Source organism: Miniopterus natalensis, chromosome 8 (genome assembly GCF_054644295.1).
Source record: "Miniopterus natalensis isolate mMinNat1 chromosome 8, mMinNat1.hap1, whole genome shotgun sequence".
Lineage (NCBI taxonomy): Eukaryota > Metazoa > Chordata > Mammalia > Chiroptera > Miniopteridae > Miniopterus > Miniopterus natalensis.
This window is the reverse complement of record NC_142088.1, coordinates 61,945,160-61,962,762: the sequence shown is the minus strand read 5'-3', so window position 1 is coordinate 61,962,762 and position 17,603 is coordinate 61,945,160. Positions and strand designations below refer to the sequence as shown.

Here is a 17,603-nt window from a genome sequence, read left to right as displayed (position 1 = left end):
AGGGAGGGAGGGAGGGAGGGAGGGAGGGAGGGAGGGAGGGAGGCTTCACAGATGCCTTGGATTATTCTATTTTTCCAACAAGGGGCAATAATACATGAAGGTTCTTCTTCCCTGCCACTCCTCTCCCCCAGTTTTATGCCGATGCCTCTATTTTCCTTGGGAATGAACCTGCACTCGGCTGCGAAATCCATTGCTGCCTACTGCTCTTTTATGCTTCAACTAGACTCAAGTTTGTTGATCATTAACTGACACTGAACTTCACGATTAGTCTTTTGGGATTAAACTACTGAAGATTGCTTGGTTTAGGACATAGAAATGTGTTTTGTCTGTGAGGAAGAAGTATTTGATTTACTACTGTCTTCCTTCCCATATTTATTAATTTTTTTTCCCTTTTGCCATCTCAGTTTTCATATCAGCAAGTATAAAACATGCTTTTTTATTTCCAGGTTTAGATGTTGATGGAATCTATCGAGTTAGTGGCAATCTGGCAACAATACAGAAACTAAGATTTATCGTCAACCAAGGTAAGTGATTTCTTCACTTCAGACATGCTTTTGGTAGTTTTGTGTCTACCAGTATTTCAGCTTCTCTGCGGTGGGCCTGGTGAATGTATAATGGGAAAAGTTTTGGAGGGAGTAAGAGACGGTTAAAGAAAGTAAACAATTATCACCAGAGAAGTAAAATATAGTTTACGTGAAGATAAAAGGAACAGAGAGAGGGACCAACTAATAGTGTCCATGAAATAAATAATGAGGGAGATCTCACAAGCTACAACTGGAGAAGAGAATGATAAGAGTAAAAGAAAAAGAATAACCTAACTTATAAAAGCGTTGTTGGCATGGAACAGACACTTAGTATATGTTGATAAATAAATGAGTGATAGAAAATCCAAGAGTCAAAATCACAGCTGTTAGAAAAATATGTACTTGAAAAATGAAAGGGTTAAAAATTAGGAAATGTATATATCCTTAAAGAATTACAAATTAAAGCAATAATGTGATACCGCTACACAGCTATTAGAATATCTAAAATCTGAAACACTGACAACTGCAAATGCTGGCAAGTATGTGGAGCAATCAGCACTTACATTCACTGCTGGGGAAATACAAAATGGTACAGCCACTTTGAAAGATAGTTTGGCAGTTCTTGTGAAAATAAACATATTTTATTATGTTTGCATGTGGTATGGATATTCTTACCATAATACACAGCACTTGCACTCCTTGGTATTTACCCAAATGAGTTCAAAACGTATGTCCACACAAAAACTTGCACACAAATTTTTGCAGCAGCTCTATTTATAATTGGTAAAACTTGAAAGCAACTAAGGTGACCTTCAATACGTGAACAAACCAACCGTGGCACATCCATGTAATGGAATATTATTCAGTGATAAAGAGAAATGAGCTATCAAGCCACAAAAAGATTTGGAAGAACCTAAAATGCATATTGCTAAGTGAAAGAAACTAGTCTGAGAAGGCTACATACTAAATTATCCCAACTGTATGACAATCTGGAAAAAGCAAAATTATGCACAGTAAAAGTTCAGTGGCAGCAGAAGATTGGGGGGGTGGTGAATCGGTGAGCATAGGGGATGTTTAGGGCCATGAAATTATTCTGTTTTGATATTGGAATGGTGAATACATGACATTATGTTGGTTAAGATTTATATAATGCCCAACATAAAGAGTGAAACTTTATGTAAACTGTGGACTTCAGTTAATAGTAAAGTATCAATATTGGCTCATCAGTTGTAACAAATGCACCACGCTAATGCAAGACATTAATAATAAGGAAAATTGGGCATGGTGGGGGGGGGGGAAGGGAAAGAATACAAGGGGTATATGGGAACTCTATATTTTCCGTTCAGTTTTTCTATAAACTTAAAAGAGCTCTTTAAAAGACTATGATTGAAAAAGCAGATTATACAATAATAGTTTTTAGAACAAATATATATAGTTATACATAGAAAAAGTATTGCAAATACAAGAAAACTTTTAAAAATATATTGAAATGTATTTAATTGTTTTATGGTATAAGTACAATAAAATATTTATTAAAAAGACTATGAATCAAAAGAAAATATTAGAAAACATTAAAGAAAAGCAAGGACACCAAAACATTGTAATGTGGTGTTATAGGTAGCTCATAGGTTTAAAATCAGACATGTGTCCTTGGCATTTTGTTTAACCTCTCAGTGCTTTTCTTATCAATAAAGATGGGGGGGGGGGCAGTGCCTTGGAAACATTTGTGAGAGTTAGGTGAGAAAACATGTGGCATTTCCTTAGTAACATAACAGAATCATGGTAGTTGTTTGATGCATGTAAGCTTTCCTTTCACCTCAAAACAGTCAATGGTGTCTCTGCCTTCAGGACAATTTGCAGCCTTCACACTCTGGCTTCCCACCTTCTCACTAGCTTCAGATCCTCTGACTGTCCTTCACAACACATTTCCAACTGTACTCCCGTATTTACAAGCTGTTGTATTATTTAATGTCTTTACATACTCTCTTCCCTCTACTTTCAGTATCCTCATGTTTTCTTTCCCAGCCCACATGCACTAGGAAGCCTGGCCAATTTCTCCTTTATTCTTCAAGGCCCAGATTATAAATAATTCCTTCCTGCGTTCCTGTTTCACTGGGTGGTTGAATTTACTGTAGTACGCGTTCATATAACTTCTCAAATTCCATTTATTACAAGACCTGCAGATATAAGGTCATCTTTTGGAGAGAATCTTATGAAATGTACTCAGTGATTATATTTTACAAACATTAAAATCTGAAAGTCTTGGAATGAAAAAATAGGGTACTGGTTGAAATATCTGGCTCATCCACAAATCTCTAACACCTGAATCATCCTCGATTCTTCCTCTATTAACCACTGGTAGTCCTGGGTCTCCATAGAAGGAATTCTTAATTAATGTTTATTGAATAATATGTGTGTGTTACACATAGAAATGATATTACTGAGAATCATTAAACTCTCCAGCAGTTCAACTCAGGTTGAACCACCCTTTTAAGTGTTGACTGCAGTACTTTTGACCAGTGGCCACATGACTCATTTCTGAGAATCTCTATAACCGAGAATCTCCACAGCTCTGCCTGCTCACTAATGTGAACCGTTGGCTTTCACAATTACTCTCCTTCCTGGGCATAAACAACACTAAACTTTACCTGTTGCTCATATTGGCACCATTAGACTGATCCAGAGCTCCCCCTCTGTAGGTAAAACTGGGACAAAATAGCCCCAGCTTTATTTTCATTCCTGTTTATAACCAGCTAAAATTACTTTTGCAATATATTTCATACTGAAACTATATCCTGATTGGAATTCTAGACAGCTGGGCAACACATTTCTTCTACAAAGAAGAAATCTCAAAACAGAAGCCATGGTAGAAACAAACACTAGTTGCATTTCCTGCCTTAAAAAAAAATTATGCTCAGCAGTTTAAAAAGGCAAAAAAGAAAAAAGAAAAAAAAGCCTGCAGTGAAAATATAAAAGCTGTCCATCTTGTCTTTTGCAATCCAAACTTCATCGTCCTCTGAGGCTGTGTAACTGCTCGTGTTTCCATAAGAGTTGACAACGTAAAGCTGGACAGAGGCCTGGGTTGGTATCTGGTAGCACAGAATTGTCAGTAAACTGTCTTCCTGGTTTATAGCACTGTCAGAGTGCAGCACAGTCAACACAAATTATGCTACGTTAGGACCTTTGATACTGGTGGTTTTCTCCAAGCTGTGTGGTGGAGTTTTTTGAATTAGATGATATAAGAAATACATATACCAGCCTCTCGAGTTTTGCCAATCAGATTATCCTTTGAATGAAATTTCTGGAATGGATCCATAACCTTGGTACATATAGCACACCTTCCCCTCCATCTACACCCTGGTCTCTAACAACAAAGCTGACTTAAAAGAGAATCAGTGCCAGGGTACAAAGAAGCTGATCTGTACATCGCGCCCCCCCCCCCCGCGTATGTACGTGTGTGTGTATGTGTGTGTGCAATGAAATAAAGTGGCAATGTGGTGATAATTCCATGGAGAGAAAAAATGACGAGTGACTGCAATGCATTCTGTTTTGTACTCAGGGGTGGAACAGGAACGATTTTGGCATATCTTCTTTGTTTTAACACCTTTATCTCCTCCCTGATCATATTCTGCAATGTTTCCTTTTTAGAAGGCTCTAAATATACATGTTTAAAATGAACAAGGCCTACCCACCATTAGGCTAGACAAATGAAAACTGATTTGGGGGATTTTCAAGAACAGTTTAGTTGCAATTTATGTATTTCACTAACTTTCTTGAATGCTATAATCATCAGCAATTCTAAATTCACCAGTTGAATGATTCAATTTGTTTTGGTTTTCTGTTTGACTCGCTAAATCGGTAGGAATTGTACACCCTTATTGTACTTGAGATCAGATGGCATACAAGTTAAATTCAAAGTGATTACTTTTGAAAAGCATTTCCTAACTATAACTGCTAATGGTGGTAATAATAATGGTTATATTATAAAAGCAGCTAACATTTTCATAATTTATTATGTGGCAGGCACTCTACTAAGTGCTTTACCTATGTAATTTAATGCTTTCTACCATCCCGTAGAATAGGTACTATTACTGTTCCCATTTTAAAGATGAGGAAACTGAGGCTGAGAGAGATTAAATAATGCCCTAAGGTCTTACAGAAAGTGAGGGAGCTCAATCCCAGTCTCTGACTCAGAGCCTATGCTGAAAACCACTGCCATCCTTCCACATTTTTCCTTCCTTAACTGTTGATTACTTCCTGATAAAATAGAGATCAGTCTTTTTGTGCTACACACTTTTGTGAGAGACTTTCTGTTTACACCTGCTTTCTGGCTGGTAAGTGACAAGTGCTGTCATATGAGTTTGGCTAAAACTATTCACGAAAGAGAGATGCCTGGGAAAATACCAACCATTGCACTTACGAATGAGCCTGGCACTGCCATTCTCTGGAGGGCTCTATATACCTATGTTTGGACCAAGAAACTGCTTTAACAGAATGTTCTGTTGCAGCCTTCAGGAAAGGCATCAGGGTGCTCAATGTAATGGGCTGCGGGTGCATTAGCGAGCAGCGCTGTGCCCTGTTTAGTAGATTTGGTGACGGCTGTCAGTGACATTCTGCTAATGCAACTCTTCCTCTCTATGAGGGCATCCCCCAAAGAACGCTGGTCCGTGACCTTAGGTGTCAACCTGTCATCAGCCTATGGCACTGAGTTGATTCTTCAGAACGATTTGTGACCTGATGGTTTTCTTGAGTGAGGGTACTTCTGCAAAGGACAGGCTTCACCGTGAAGGATGCTGCGTCACTGTCCCGAGAACTTTGGTCAGTGGGTCTTGGAAATCCCACCGGCTGAACTCCCCCTCCTCCTCACATCGACACTCTGGTTTGAGCTGCACATCGGCTTACTGTCCCAACTCTAAATTCAGTCCAGACTCTCCGTGATATTACTTAGACACTCTTTTACCTTGTAAAAGGGGACAAGACCGGCGTCCCATGGTCCCATGGGAGAACCATGAAGCATGCAGGGGGAGCAGACTGGACATTTTCCAGACGGGTGGTGCTTAGTAAGCAGTAACAAACATTCCCTCTAATTGTTTCTTGGAACTGGAAGAAACTGCTTCTTATCAGGATTTTAAACACCTTTTCCATATATAAGGAAGATTCTAGGGGCACCCGCCTTGACTTTTCACACCAGCAGGAACAAAACATCTAAATGTCATAAAGCTACATGGCCAAGAACCTCAGTTGGGTGTGTAGGCGTGTGTATGTATGTGTGTGCATATGATTGTGTATATTTTAAATGGAAGAGGGGTTTTCCCCATTAATTTGCAGTTTTGTACTTTGCATGTTTTTAATTCACCCACATCTTATTGGCATAATAATCCACATCAAATATTGGCTTGAAGAGATGAATTTGCTTATTTTGGACATGCTAAGAATAAGCTCCATTGAAAATAAACTATTAGGGGAACAATTTTACATTATCAAGTATATCTAAACTACTTTCATATAGATCCATGCCACAAAGCAAAGCAAAGCATTAACTTTAGTAGCTATCCCTGTGCTTTTCATATTATCAAAAATTGAATAAAAGAAGAGTAAAGAAAGACAGAATGTGAACAATTGGCTGTTTCATTATGAAATAAGCAATTGGATGGAACAGAAAAAGATCTGGAAAAGGGTTTCAAAGCCTCTAGTTCTGTTCTTATAAAATAGCCCTGGTATCAAGTCCAGTCCTTTTTCTATTAAGTGTGTTTATATTGCCCTCTTATTATTTTTAAAACGAGGTATTTCCTTAAGCCTACTTCGCTCTCACCATCAACCACAGCAGCAACAAAACAAACTGTGTTTTTTGCTTCTTACCCCATTCCACAGGGCCGCTTTTTGGTAAGTCGAATCATTGGATAGGCACCTTTCTGGCTTCCATGTGACAAGATTATCCTTTAACAATGACTTAGTTTTCCCATTAAAGCTGAAAAGATCACTTGATTGTAAAAGAGCCAGACTTTAACATCGTCCGGGGCTTTGGAAACTTTCTTAGATCTCATTTTTCAGCTACACTGAGTCAGGGAACTCGAAACTACTGATGTCAAAACTCGTGTTGCTTTCTAGCTGCTTAAGGAAGTGTGTTGTCATCAGTAAATAATACTGAACACAGAGGTCAAACAAATAAGCTCTTCACATTCATACACATTTACATAGTTTTCAGTTTCTACATAATGTTCTAATAGCAACTTCATGAATATTTCTAGTCTCCAGAGCACACGAATTCTGGCTACCTACTCAAAGCAAAATTATGCCATGTGTTTATTATAAATTATATTTTATAATTTATTATATACCACACAATAGGCCTGACCTAATGCTGTGGTGGACAATTAAAGGCAGAGACCAATTAAAAGAGAGAAAGCACAGGCTAAGAATCAATGGAACTGCCTCTTAATATCTATTCTGAGCTATCTGTTATTCTAATAGAAACTATTTAAAAACCCCTTTGAATCGCAGACTCTTCATTTCAAAAATGGCAATAATAATGAAAATGTGAGGACTTTAAAAACTCTGAATCAACCAAGTGATATTCAGTTTTAACTTTAATTAAGATGACAATATTTAGATAAAATCAGATCAGTATTACTTAGTTTTCTCAATATAAACATGATATTTAATACTAATAATCAAGTGTGGGTTTTGACTTCCACATGACTGAATTTTCTTTGATGATATTAAGATTCTTATCTAGGAAGAAAAACCAACTATTGGAAAGTTTTGGAGACTCCCTGATATCCAATGATTCATCACATTACTAGCCAAACTCATAAGACGTCTGGGTTCCTGGACACAAAAGATAAATTTAGTTTTATGTTATAAATAGGCTTTTGGGAGATTCCACATTCCAAAAGAGTATCCCCATGATCATTGGAGAGGGTGAGTGAAGTCTGCTGAAATTTTAGGTCCTAATCAGTTGTGGCTTTTTCAGGTAGGTTTGACCATTAAGTCCAGTTAAATAAGCCAGAGTTATGCAACTGACAGTTCCCAAGGAAAGTACTAAAAATCCATCATCATCATCACCATTGGAATTAATGAGTAGTTACTGAAAAGTGTGGGATAACACAGCAAGCTTACTTCTGCTCTTACTGTGCTCTATACACTCCTGGCTCCCAACCCTGACTACATTTTAGAATTGTATTGGTGATCTACTGCCCCATAACAGTAGAATAACAGACTTAGCTGCTTACAGCAACACACACTTATTATCTCCCAGTTTTGTAGGTCAGAAGTCTGGGAACAGATTAGCTGAATCCTCCGTAAGGCTACAACCAAGGTGTTGACCAGGGATGGGTTCTCATCCAGAGGCTCGACAGGGGACAGGTCTGCTTGCATGTTCACATAATGGTTGGCAGGATTTAGTTCCTTGTGGATTGTTGAACTTAAGTTCTCCATATTACCAGCTGTTGGCCGAAGGCCTTGTGAACTTCTCCCTAGGCCATCTCACAGCATGCCAGCTGGCTTCATCAAAGCAGCAAGCATGAGAGACTAGTAACTAAAACAGAAGTTATAATCTTGTGTAAGATAATCATGAAGCCTATATATAACCCATCATCTTTAGTGCATTCTGATGGTTAGAAACAAGTCTCGGTTCCTATCTACTCCCAAGTGGAGGAGATTACACAAAGCATAAATCCAAGGAGGAGGGAATAATCGGGGTCATCTTAAAGCCTGTCTGCCACAAGAATTAAGTGGTGGAGCTTTTCAAACATAAGGATTTGGAGCCCAATCATAGAAACTCTGATGTAAGAAGTCTGGGGTTGGAACTATAAGTATGTATTTTAAAAGAAACACTCCCCACTTGAGTCATGTGCACAGCAAGGTGTGGGAACCCCTGCACAATATCCAGCTAGTTTTACTCTGGCATCTAGCGGAGACATGATCTACAAGCCATGAGACAGATGAAACTTTTGTTTGAGGGAAGCAAAAATAGACTATGAGCCCCTTTTTATTTACCAGTTTTCTAGTGATACAAGGCTTTTTGTTTGACTATTGACTGATGTCATAATGTGCCTTAACTTTTATAAACTCTGAGTTATGATTTGGAGTATAACTTTAAAACACATGGATGGCCTGGCCAGGCATGGCTGAGCAGATGAGCGTCGACCTATGATCCAGGAGATCGGGGTTCAATTCCTGGTCAGGGCACAAGCCTGTGTTGCGGGCTTGATCCCCGCAGGAGGCAGCTGAACAATGACTCTCTCATCACTGATGTTTCTCTCTCTCTTCCTCTCCCTTCCTCTCTCTGAAATCAATAAAGATATATTTTAAAAAATAAATTAAATAAAATAAAATGGCATGGATGTGCCATGGATGTTATTAGTATGATTAAAATTACAGACATATTTTTCAAAACTGCAGTCTTCTTCCAGTGTTGTAGATTCTGGAATAAATGAAAAAGAAAGATGTTTTGTTTACGGATTTCCTAGCAAAACTAAGATGTAAATAATGTTTTAAAATGTAACAATAATGCTGATGCTAATGATAGCTAACATTTAATTGAGAATCTATTACATGGCAGGTATGCCAAGTTAGAGTTATCACTAACCCTCATGAAAGTTTGCAAGGTAGATACACTTTATTATTCGCATTATTCACTCAAGAAAACCATAGCTTAGAAAGATTGAGTAACTTTTCTGAGGCCCCAAAATTAATATGTTCTGAAGCCAGACAGTGAACTCATTTTAAATTTACTCTAAAGAATATATTGCTGGTTGCTGGATTCAATTTACCATGGGGGATGGGGCAGAGAGACATTTTCTTCTTTTTAACATCAAAGAGTCAAAGCCACTTATTTTCCTTATAATACTGCACTGTAATACTCTAACACCAGCCTCCGTGACCCTTTTATAAGAGAAACCTCATTTAAAAATGTCCTTTTAATAAATAACCCCTAACTGCCTGTGACTTCATCAAGAATAGGAAGTTTGGTTCCTCTTTGTATCCCTAAAATAGCAAAGTGCCCAATACTTGGTATGAACTAAATAAAGATTTTTCTCTTACACAATAAAAGAATAATAAACTTCCAGTATCAAATAGTCTCATTGGTAGATTGTGTTAGGTGCCATTTCTGGGTGTCTCGCTAAAGAAAAATCAAGCTATATTTTACATTATATTTTCCTTCAGGCTCCTATAAGTTAGCTCTTAATTTTAGATTGAAGAATCATGGAACAGAAACAAAGAGTAGAAAACCCTGAATCCCCATTCTCTGCTTCTATAAGACAAAGCTTGAGGAGAGATGACTTATGTTGGCTCTCCAAAATGTTGTGAATGACCAGGTAGAGGGAAAAGCAAAATTTGGTAAATAGTAAATGAAACTATATTGCTCTTATTAACCCCATGCATTGAATTTTGAAAGTATGCTTTTGTTTTGTTTATGCACAGGAAGTCCCTGTTGCTGGTAATTACAGCTTCAGTGACTCACATATATTTATATAGCACCTCTTTTTCAAAATGCTCCATGTAGTTTCGAAGCCGTTTCTAACAAAAGCCTGGTATAGAAAGAAAAAAAGGTATTCTTATCACCTCACAGCTGCTTCTAAAAGGAGCAGTGATAATAGTGCAATGTCAGGAAGAAATTTTTTCAAGTTCCCTTGCACACCCTAAAGGTAAATGTCCAAGGTTTACAAACATAGGGGCTGAAGCAATGCTCAAATGAAAATCTGAATGACTTTGAGTCACATAAACTTTAGAGCCCATTTTCTTTTATGCCCTCTCACTCGTGGGCCCACTGCAGAAGGAGTGGCAGGTATCCCTATCAGCTCTCCTCCTCTCTGATAGTCCTACCTCATCAAGAAAAATATGGAACTGAGAGGTGAGCTCCATAAAATAAGCTTTTGGCTTTTACATCATTCATTCATTGACAGGCACCTAAAAAGCTCTTACTATGTGCCAGGCAACATGCAGGATGCTGGAAATACAGCAGCAAATACAACAAATGACATTCTCATTGACATAGATCTCATATTTCCACGGATATTCCAATCCAACAACCAAAAGACTGGTGACTTATTAAAAGTAAATTAGTGAGAAAACACTGTACTTGAATCTGCAGCCCCCACAGGTTCTTCTTCCTGCCTCCCCGATCTCAAGATCTCAGCACATATCTCTCACTCTCATATCGTTTTCAGCCACCCTGACTAACTTCCTTTATCAGACACATCAAGCTCATTTCCTTCCCCGGGCTTTGGCTTTTGCACCTGTCTACCTGAAACGTGCTTCCTTCAGACTCTCACAAGACTCACTCTTCTCAACCTGCAAGTTACCGTCTTAGCAAGGCCTTTCGTGACTAACACATCTGAAACACACTCCTTCCTGCCCACCCTGTCACTCCCCATCTTAGCGTCTTGTTTTCTGGTCTTCAGAACACATGCTACCTGTGTCTGCCTTGCTTCTGCATTTGTTGCTCCAGTGCCTGCCTTCCTCCCTGCACTGGAGCCTCTGTGGGCCTACTTTGTTCACCTAAATATCTTCAGTTCCTGTAGTATCTGGCCCATGATAGCCTTCAAACAAGCATTTGTTGAAATATGAATGACTTTAATAAGTGAATTAATGAATAATGTTGGACCACCAGGGATTATTAAGCCCTGATCAAAGTAACCTTTAGCTTTTAGGACCAGAAAGAAATATAACGCCAAGAAAGACACTGTTTAGACTTTGAGAGTCTTGTCCAGCCAGCCCAGTGAACCATATGCGTCCCTTACCCACACCTCCACCTCCACCTGAGGCCTCAATCTGACTTTTTAACATGGACCACATAGGAGAGATTTGGCAAAAAGAGGAGGCAGGTGTCAAGCTGGAAGACCAGAGCCAGCTCTAACATCCTGGTCCATTAGTCAAGAAAGACGACCCAAGCAATGGATGACTCCCAACCCAGGTGGTACTAAGACCACAGTCAGGACTGTCACCTGCTTATGTGGGATCTCTCTCAGTGACATTGCTTATTGCCAAGGCCCTGCCAGCTCTGTTTCAATCTGCCAAAGGACACCTCTGGCTCAAATTGCAAGTGAGTTACCTGGTCTTGCCATGGTTCAAATAAAGTGACACAAACTGCAGGCCAGTAACAAGGCTATCAAAGTTACCACCTAGGGCATTTTCACAAGTCATGTTGACAAACCTCATAGCATACCACTGAGACAACTATAAAGCTAGCCTTGCCTGAAATTTCCTTCTTATGACTCAAGAAAATGTCATATCTCTCATATGCTTATTCTTACTTCTGAATTAATATAAGTCCTCCTGAATCCTAACACCAGGTATAATTTCTGAGATCACTGTCCTCCCTGCTGGTCTAGTTTCCTAAGAACTCTTCTTAATTAAACATTTTAAAAAGATATAAAGTACAACTGAAACTCAAAAGGCCATACAAAAAGCCATTTAAAGCACTTTAAAAGTGAGGTATACTAGCTCAATAAATTCAAATCTCCAAATTACAAAAAATGGAAATTCAAAAATGGGAACAAATACTTCTAGATATCTTTATATCCATTTCCTAAATTATACCACCTCGTGTGTTTATAAAAGAAATAATATTCATGTACCTTTCATTTCACCGGGGTAAGAAAAGGAAACGTTAACTATAATGCAGCTTCCTTCCCTAAAAGTCTATAACTGGTAGTAAGGAACTCTGCAAATGCTAATGTTAATGCTTACCCCAACAGAAAGATGCCTTAAAGCAAAACCTCTCATTGCTTATCTGCTAAAAGCAATGTGTTTGCATCATAAAATGGTTGAAATAAGGTTTCTGAATGGTGTAAAGTTTCAAGGACTTCTCTTGTTCACTGTTGTTCTTCTCAAGAAAAGAAATTTATAAAATCACATCTTTTAATGGTCCCTCTGCTTGAGAACGGAAACGCTCCCAAATATGCTCTGCTGTAGAAAAATCAAAAATAACATGTAAACTACAAATATGTTGGCCAATTGAGAATATTTATTAACTAAATAATTTAATAATAAAGAAAATGCCTACTTGATTAATTGTTACAGAGTAAAAATTACAATAAAACTGTCTTGATCAGTGCTTTGCAGAAGCGCCATTACTGTCTGTGCAGTTGTTTAACAAGGATTTAATTGGAAAGATAAGTGAATGCACATTTAAAAGTATTGTTAATTTGCTTTATAATCACCCCATTCTTCACAGTATTGACAGCACAAGGCACAAACCCCTTTCTGTTTTACAAGTATTATTTTCCATATGTGCACAATAAATTCTGAAGCAGTAATTGGAAATTTTATGGGTTTCAACATACCTAGTGTAGTGGGTTTAGAGGTACACTCTTCCTTTATAAGAGGTAACCCAGTTCTAGTTGTTGGAAAGGATAACAAATCTGATTTATACATTCCCCCCATTTGCTGCAGATCATAACCATATTCTGTCCACTTCTAGAAAAAGTTGCATCTTTTATATTTTATTTCTAATAAAATCAGGAATGAAAGGAGGAAAAAAGGTCTAGATTACTTTCAATCTGTGACTATGTTATTTTCTTAAAAATATGCATAAACAGTGGAAGTTCTAACCCAGGATGGTTTCTAGACGATATGGCCATACTAAAACACCTTTTTCTGAAAATAGTTGCACCTGAACCTATTAAAGGAGCCAAGAAAAGGAGCCAAGAACATCTTTCATGCACAATCCTTACTGGGTAGCCATGAACACAGACATTTCCCTCATACTCACACGCCCCCTAGAGCTTGGAATCACTGGATCAAAAATCCAATCAGTGTGGTTTCCAAAGCAATGTGAGTGTAATGCCTCTGATTTCTAAGAACTGGGAACCTTGCTCACCAAGTTTCAGTAGCCTCAGGCCCAGAGACCTGCTTTATTCTTGTTGAGAGTCTAAAGCTGCTTTAGAAGCACATCACTTGCTTAGTCCAATGAGGAGAGAGAGCCTGGTAGAGTATATTATTTATTTGCTGATTCTGAATGAGTCACAATCCCTAGATTTTATGTCAAAAAAGAAAAAGAATGAATATATGGGCTTTGTCTTGAAAATGATGAACTATAATTGAACCTGTTTCAAAAGCAAGAATTGTTCCAGTTGTACATTGTGTCTCTATAAATACAGGCTGTCCATCTGATCGTGGTGAGAAGGGAGTGTCCCCAAAGGATCTCATGTTAGTAACACTAAAACCATGACAGAAACATGCTCAATGTCCCCCTCAGCCATGCCCCCCTGTTACTGCAATTGGTAGAAATATCCTTCCCTTTGGTTAACTGCAGGTATGTTTCTGTAGACAGCAAGAGCTTCAACTATGAAAGCTTAGAAAATCTTTTGAGAAAAAATTTCATTAGAATTCTTTTCAGTATAAACCCTTTGTCCACTTGATAAAACATATAACCTCATGTATTGTCATGGAGAAAATTGTTTTTATCTTCAGTTTGGCTATGCCTGTAAACCTCTAACCCTCTCTAAACCTTTCAAATTTACATTAGCTTTTCATGCTTACAGAGTAAAATAGATATGTATTGAGTTTCATATATCTAGAGATTTGCCAATAAATGCTAATATCCAACCATTAATAACAACTCACCAGTCACATGATGCCTTGTTTTTATTCCTTCCTACACACACACACACACACACACACACACACATGCATAAATAACAATTATCTTTAAACTGTGTACATGTGTGCTTACATGTTCTCTCTCTTCCTTGTATATTGTGAAAACCATATATAAACACACATATCTGCACACTTTAAAGATCTTTTTTTTTTTCAAGTTTCTTCATTAGATCATGGATTTTAAAACTGTTTATCCCGGGTGAAAGTGTCTTTGGGATCAAGACCTTTTACATGGCCCATTTCTACTAGACAGAGCTGAGGCTGGTGCAGTACCGAAATGTCCAGCTGTCCTTTAATTAACTGAAATGAGGAAAATGTAATGTTTTGATGAGAGAACCAGGATTCTGTGCGGGATAATGGGAAGACTATATGTTTCTGTGCCTTCCTGCGTATGCCGGAGCCATGGGGTGCGGGGAAGCAATGAGGCTTTGTTATGCTCCAGTAGGGGGAGCTTTCTTTTCCCTACTGTACGAACAGCATGGTGCATTGTTTAAATGCGCCATCCTAAAATGCAGACTTTCCATTTTCATTTTGCAAGTGGGAAATTTCACTATGTGATGGGCACATTACTCTTCTTAGCGACACATTTTGTGCAAACTCATTTGGGAAAGAATAGGAAATTTAGAATACTGCCTTCATATTTCTCCTGGAAATGTTAGCCTGAATCCATTATTTCCAAACCTGATGAGGATTACAGTTCATTTGTATTTCTCAGCAACCCATATTGTATTCTGTTTGTGAAGTAAATAAGAGATGATACCGTTCTAATAGTGCCTGTGTTTTGCTTTCCATATGAATAGTCTTATTTGGGGGGCAAGAGGGAAGAAAAAGGAAGCTGGGACTGAAGTACTTGATTTAGCTTTCTCTAGATGGATGTGTTATTTTGACAAAAAATTATCTTATAAATAAGCTAAACTGGAGGAGGTGGAATAAAACTCACTTAGGTCACTGAATACATCCATATTCAAATTACAATATAAAAAGCACTGTTCAGTAACACTCAAATCTATATCTCTTTTTAAAATACTCTGTTTAAAATACTCATGGACCAACCTGATTTGATGGCAGCGTAGGTGGATGCTTATGTGCCAATAAAGCAAATTCTTCATGTACAAAATAATTCCCCACCCATCCTTTTACTAAGCCTGAAACACCGCAATTAGAAAATCAATTAATAAGGCAGGAAAGCAAATCATTTCACCCCTTATACTAAGTACAGTTGATTGTTAGTGGCTGATTAAACGTTTGTGTTAAGAAGGATCCTAAATCAGAGAGCATGTTCTGCAATCCATTAGGGATGTATGGCATAGGTATTTTGTTTTGAAGATCGTCAATATAAACACCACATATTGTTTTCTGGATTATGGTAAAAATAGTTTGACTATTTTTGGAATGCAAATATCATATAAGGTTTACACATTAAGGAACTATCCCAAGCAAAAACCTGCATATCAGACAGGATAGCAAATAACCTAGCATCCCCCCGAGGGAATACAGCAAAGAACCAGAAACTGTGGGAGTCAGAAGACGGGAGGAGTGTATGACAAAGAATGAGGCACTCAGGAGAAGTCCTGGGGAGCTTAAGAGCAAAAAGCCTTGACTCTAGTAATGAGTTAGATGAAAAGACAACATTTTACTGAAGGATTTTACCAAAACTAGCTCAGTTTTACCCCCAACTAAATTCCCCCCTGGGTATAAGGTAAGATGGACCCTGAAAAAACAGAAGAAACCCACTGTCTACATATACCAGATCTCAATATTCAATTTATCTCTTAACTTCTAATAAGCTATCAGCCCATTCCTTATATCAGCTAATACATAGTCCCTTTCACTGGGGACTATTATAAAATGTTTGGCCTTTCAATACATGAGAATGCAGCAGCTGATAAATTCAGCACTGTTAAGGAAACAGAATAGTAAATGAAAAGTTACAAGTTAATCAGGACTTTTTTTTTTACTTCAAAGGACATAAAATGAAAGCAAACTGTTTTAAACAATCAAAAATCTTTTTTCCATATAACTGGAAAATTCAAAACATGATCAAGATTCCGGCATGATTAAATTTTTGAGGCTTAGACAGCCTTCTCAGGATGTAGTTTCTCTTGATCTCAGCTCTGCTGGCCTCCACATTAGCTTCTTTTCTAGGTTTCACGTGGTGGTAAAATGGCCGAAAGATCCCTGGGTCCCTGCATTCCTTTAATATATAATTTCTGAAATGCTTTAGGAAAAAAACCCACATGCTTTCAAGGTATGCTAGGCTACTAATATTGAAAAGAAAAAAAAAACTATCCTTGAAGCCAAGCGCATGATGGTATATAAGCATCTATGCTCCATGACAAACAAAATTACAACATCGAGTATGAAATAGGAGAGGCTTAACCTTGGACAGGTGAAGGTAAATGTTGGGAGGGTAGAAGCATGGGGTAAAACTAGGTGCCTGAGAGCTGGCTTAGAGTGTGAAAACAAAAGCAATCTAGCAAAGGGTCTGACAGAGAAGTATTGAGACCTTTTGTGATTCCAGGATGTCCAGAAAACCCAAGTGACTCTCTAGACATAGGAGAAGGTGCTTTTTTGGTTGATGCTTTTTGGCCGTTGTCAGTGGCATCTGTGCAGAAGATCCCTTCACACAAGAAGAGAGAACTGTTTTTGTTGTTTCAGGGACACATAACAAAGCATTCAAATATAATGCAAATAATTGCAAACTGATGTATCCAGCAGTTAAAAAATTGAATAAATAATTTAGCTTTTACACATCAGTGATCCTTGCTAAAAAACTACAAGTCAGAACCCTTCTGTTTGAATCTATTTTATTTTGTTAATAGATGAGCTAATATGATAGGCATTTAATTGTATAATGTATTATTAGACATTTTCTTAGGCATACCATTAACTTTAAATAGTATTAATACTTAGCATTTCATAATACACACTACAAAGTTCTTATTTTTCCCAGCCAAACAGCAAATGTGCATTGATAGTAAATCTCTTTAAAGTGAGTTTTAAGATACTCACTCAGTATGCAAAACCTATTCCATTTATACAATTTGATCAAAAATATTCAAAATGCTACAGCTTATAATAAGGCAAATGCTATAAGATGACAATGATGCCAAAACTGTATTATGATTTTGTATTCAAATACAAGGTATTGCATAATTAGACATAATTATATAATTTGAATATTTAAGAGAGCATTTAAGATGTGATAGGAGGCATCTAATTACATCAACTTCTCAGGGATGGTTAAATCAGAGAATGTACAGTTGCTACTCATTTTTGTTATTGATAAGAAACAAACACCAGTTTGCTAGAAGAAGACTTCGACCTGGCTCCAGTCATAGGCACTAACTCTTGGCATATCTGAATCTGTTTGCACTGGACCTACCATGGTTTTCTCTTCTTGAGAAAACACTGCCAGCATTTAGTTAGTTGAGTTGGGGCACACACAGTACTTTTAGTTTTTAATGCACT

At 37.7% G+C, this 17,603-nt stretch overlaps 1 protein-coding gene across 1 annotated transcript in view; it reads left to right on the top strand.

Moving 5' to 3' along the window:
- Window positions 1-17,603, top strand: part of ARHGAP15 (Rho GTPase activating protein 15) — a 574,327-nt gene that overhangs the window by 390,096 nt on the left and 166,628 nt on the right. Inside the window, exon 11 of the mRNA XM_016196534.2 lies at window positions 447-524. Within this exon, the coding sequence (XP_016052020.2) occupies window positions 447-524 (78 nt within the window). The remainder of the gene's footprint in view (window positions 1-446; window positions 525-17,603) is intronic.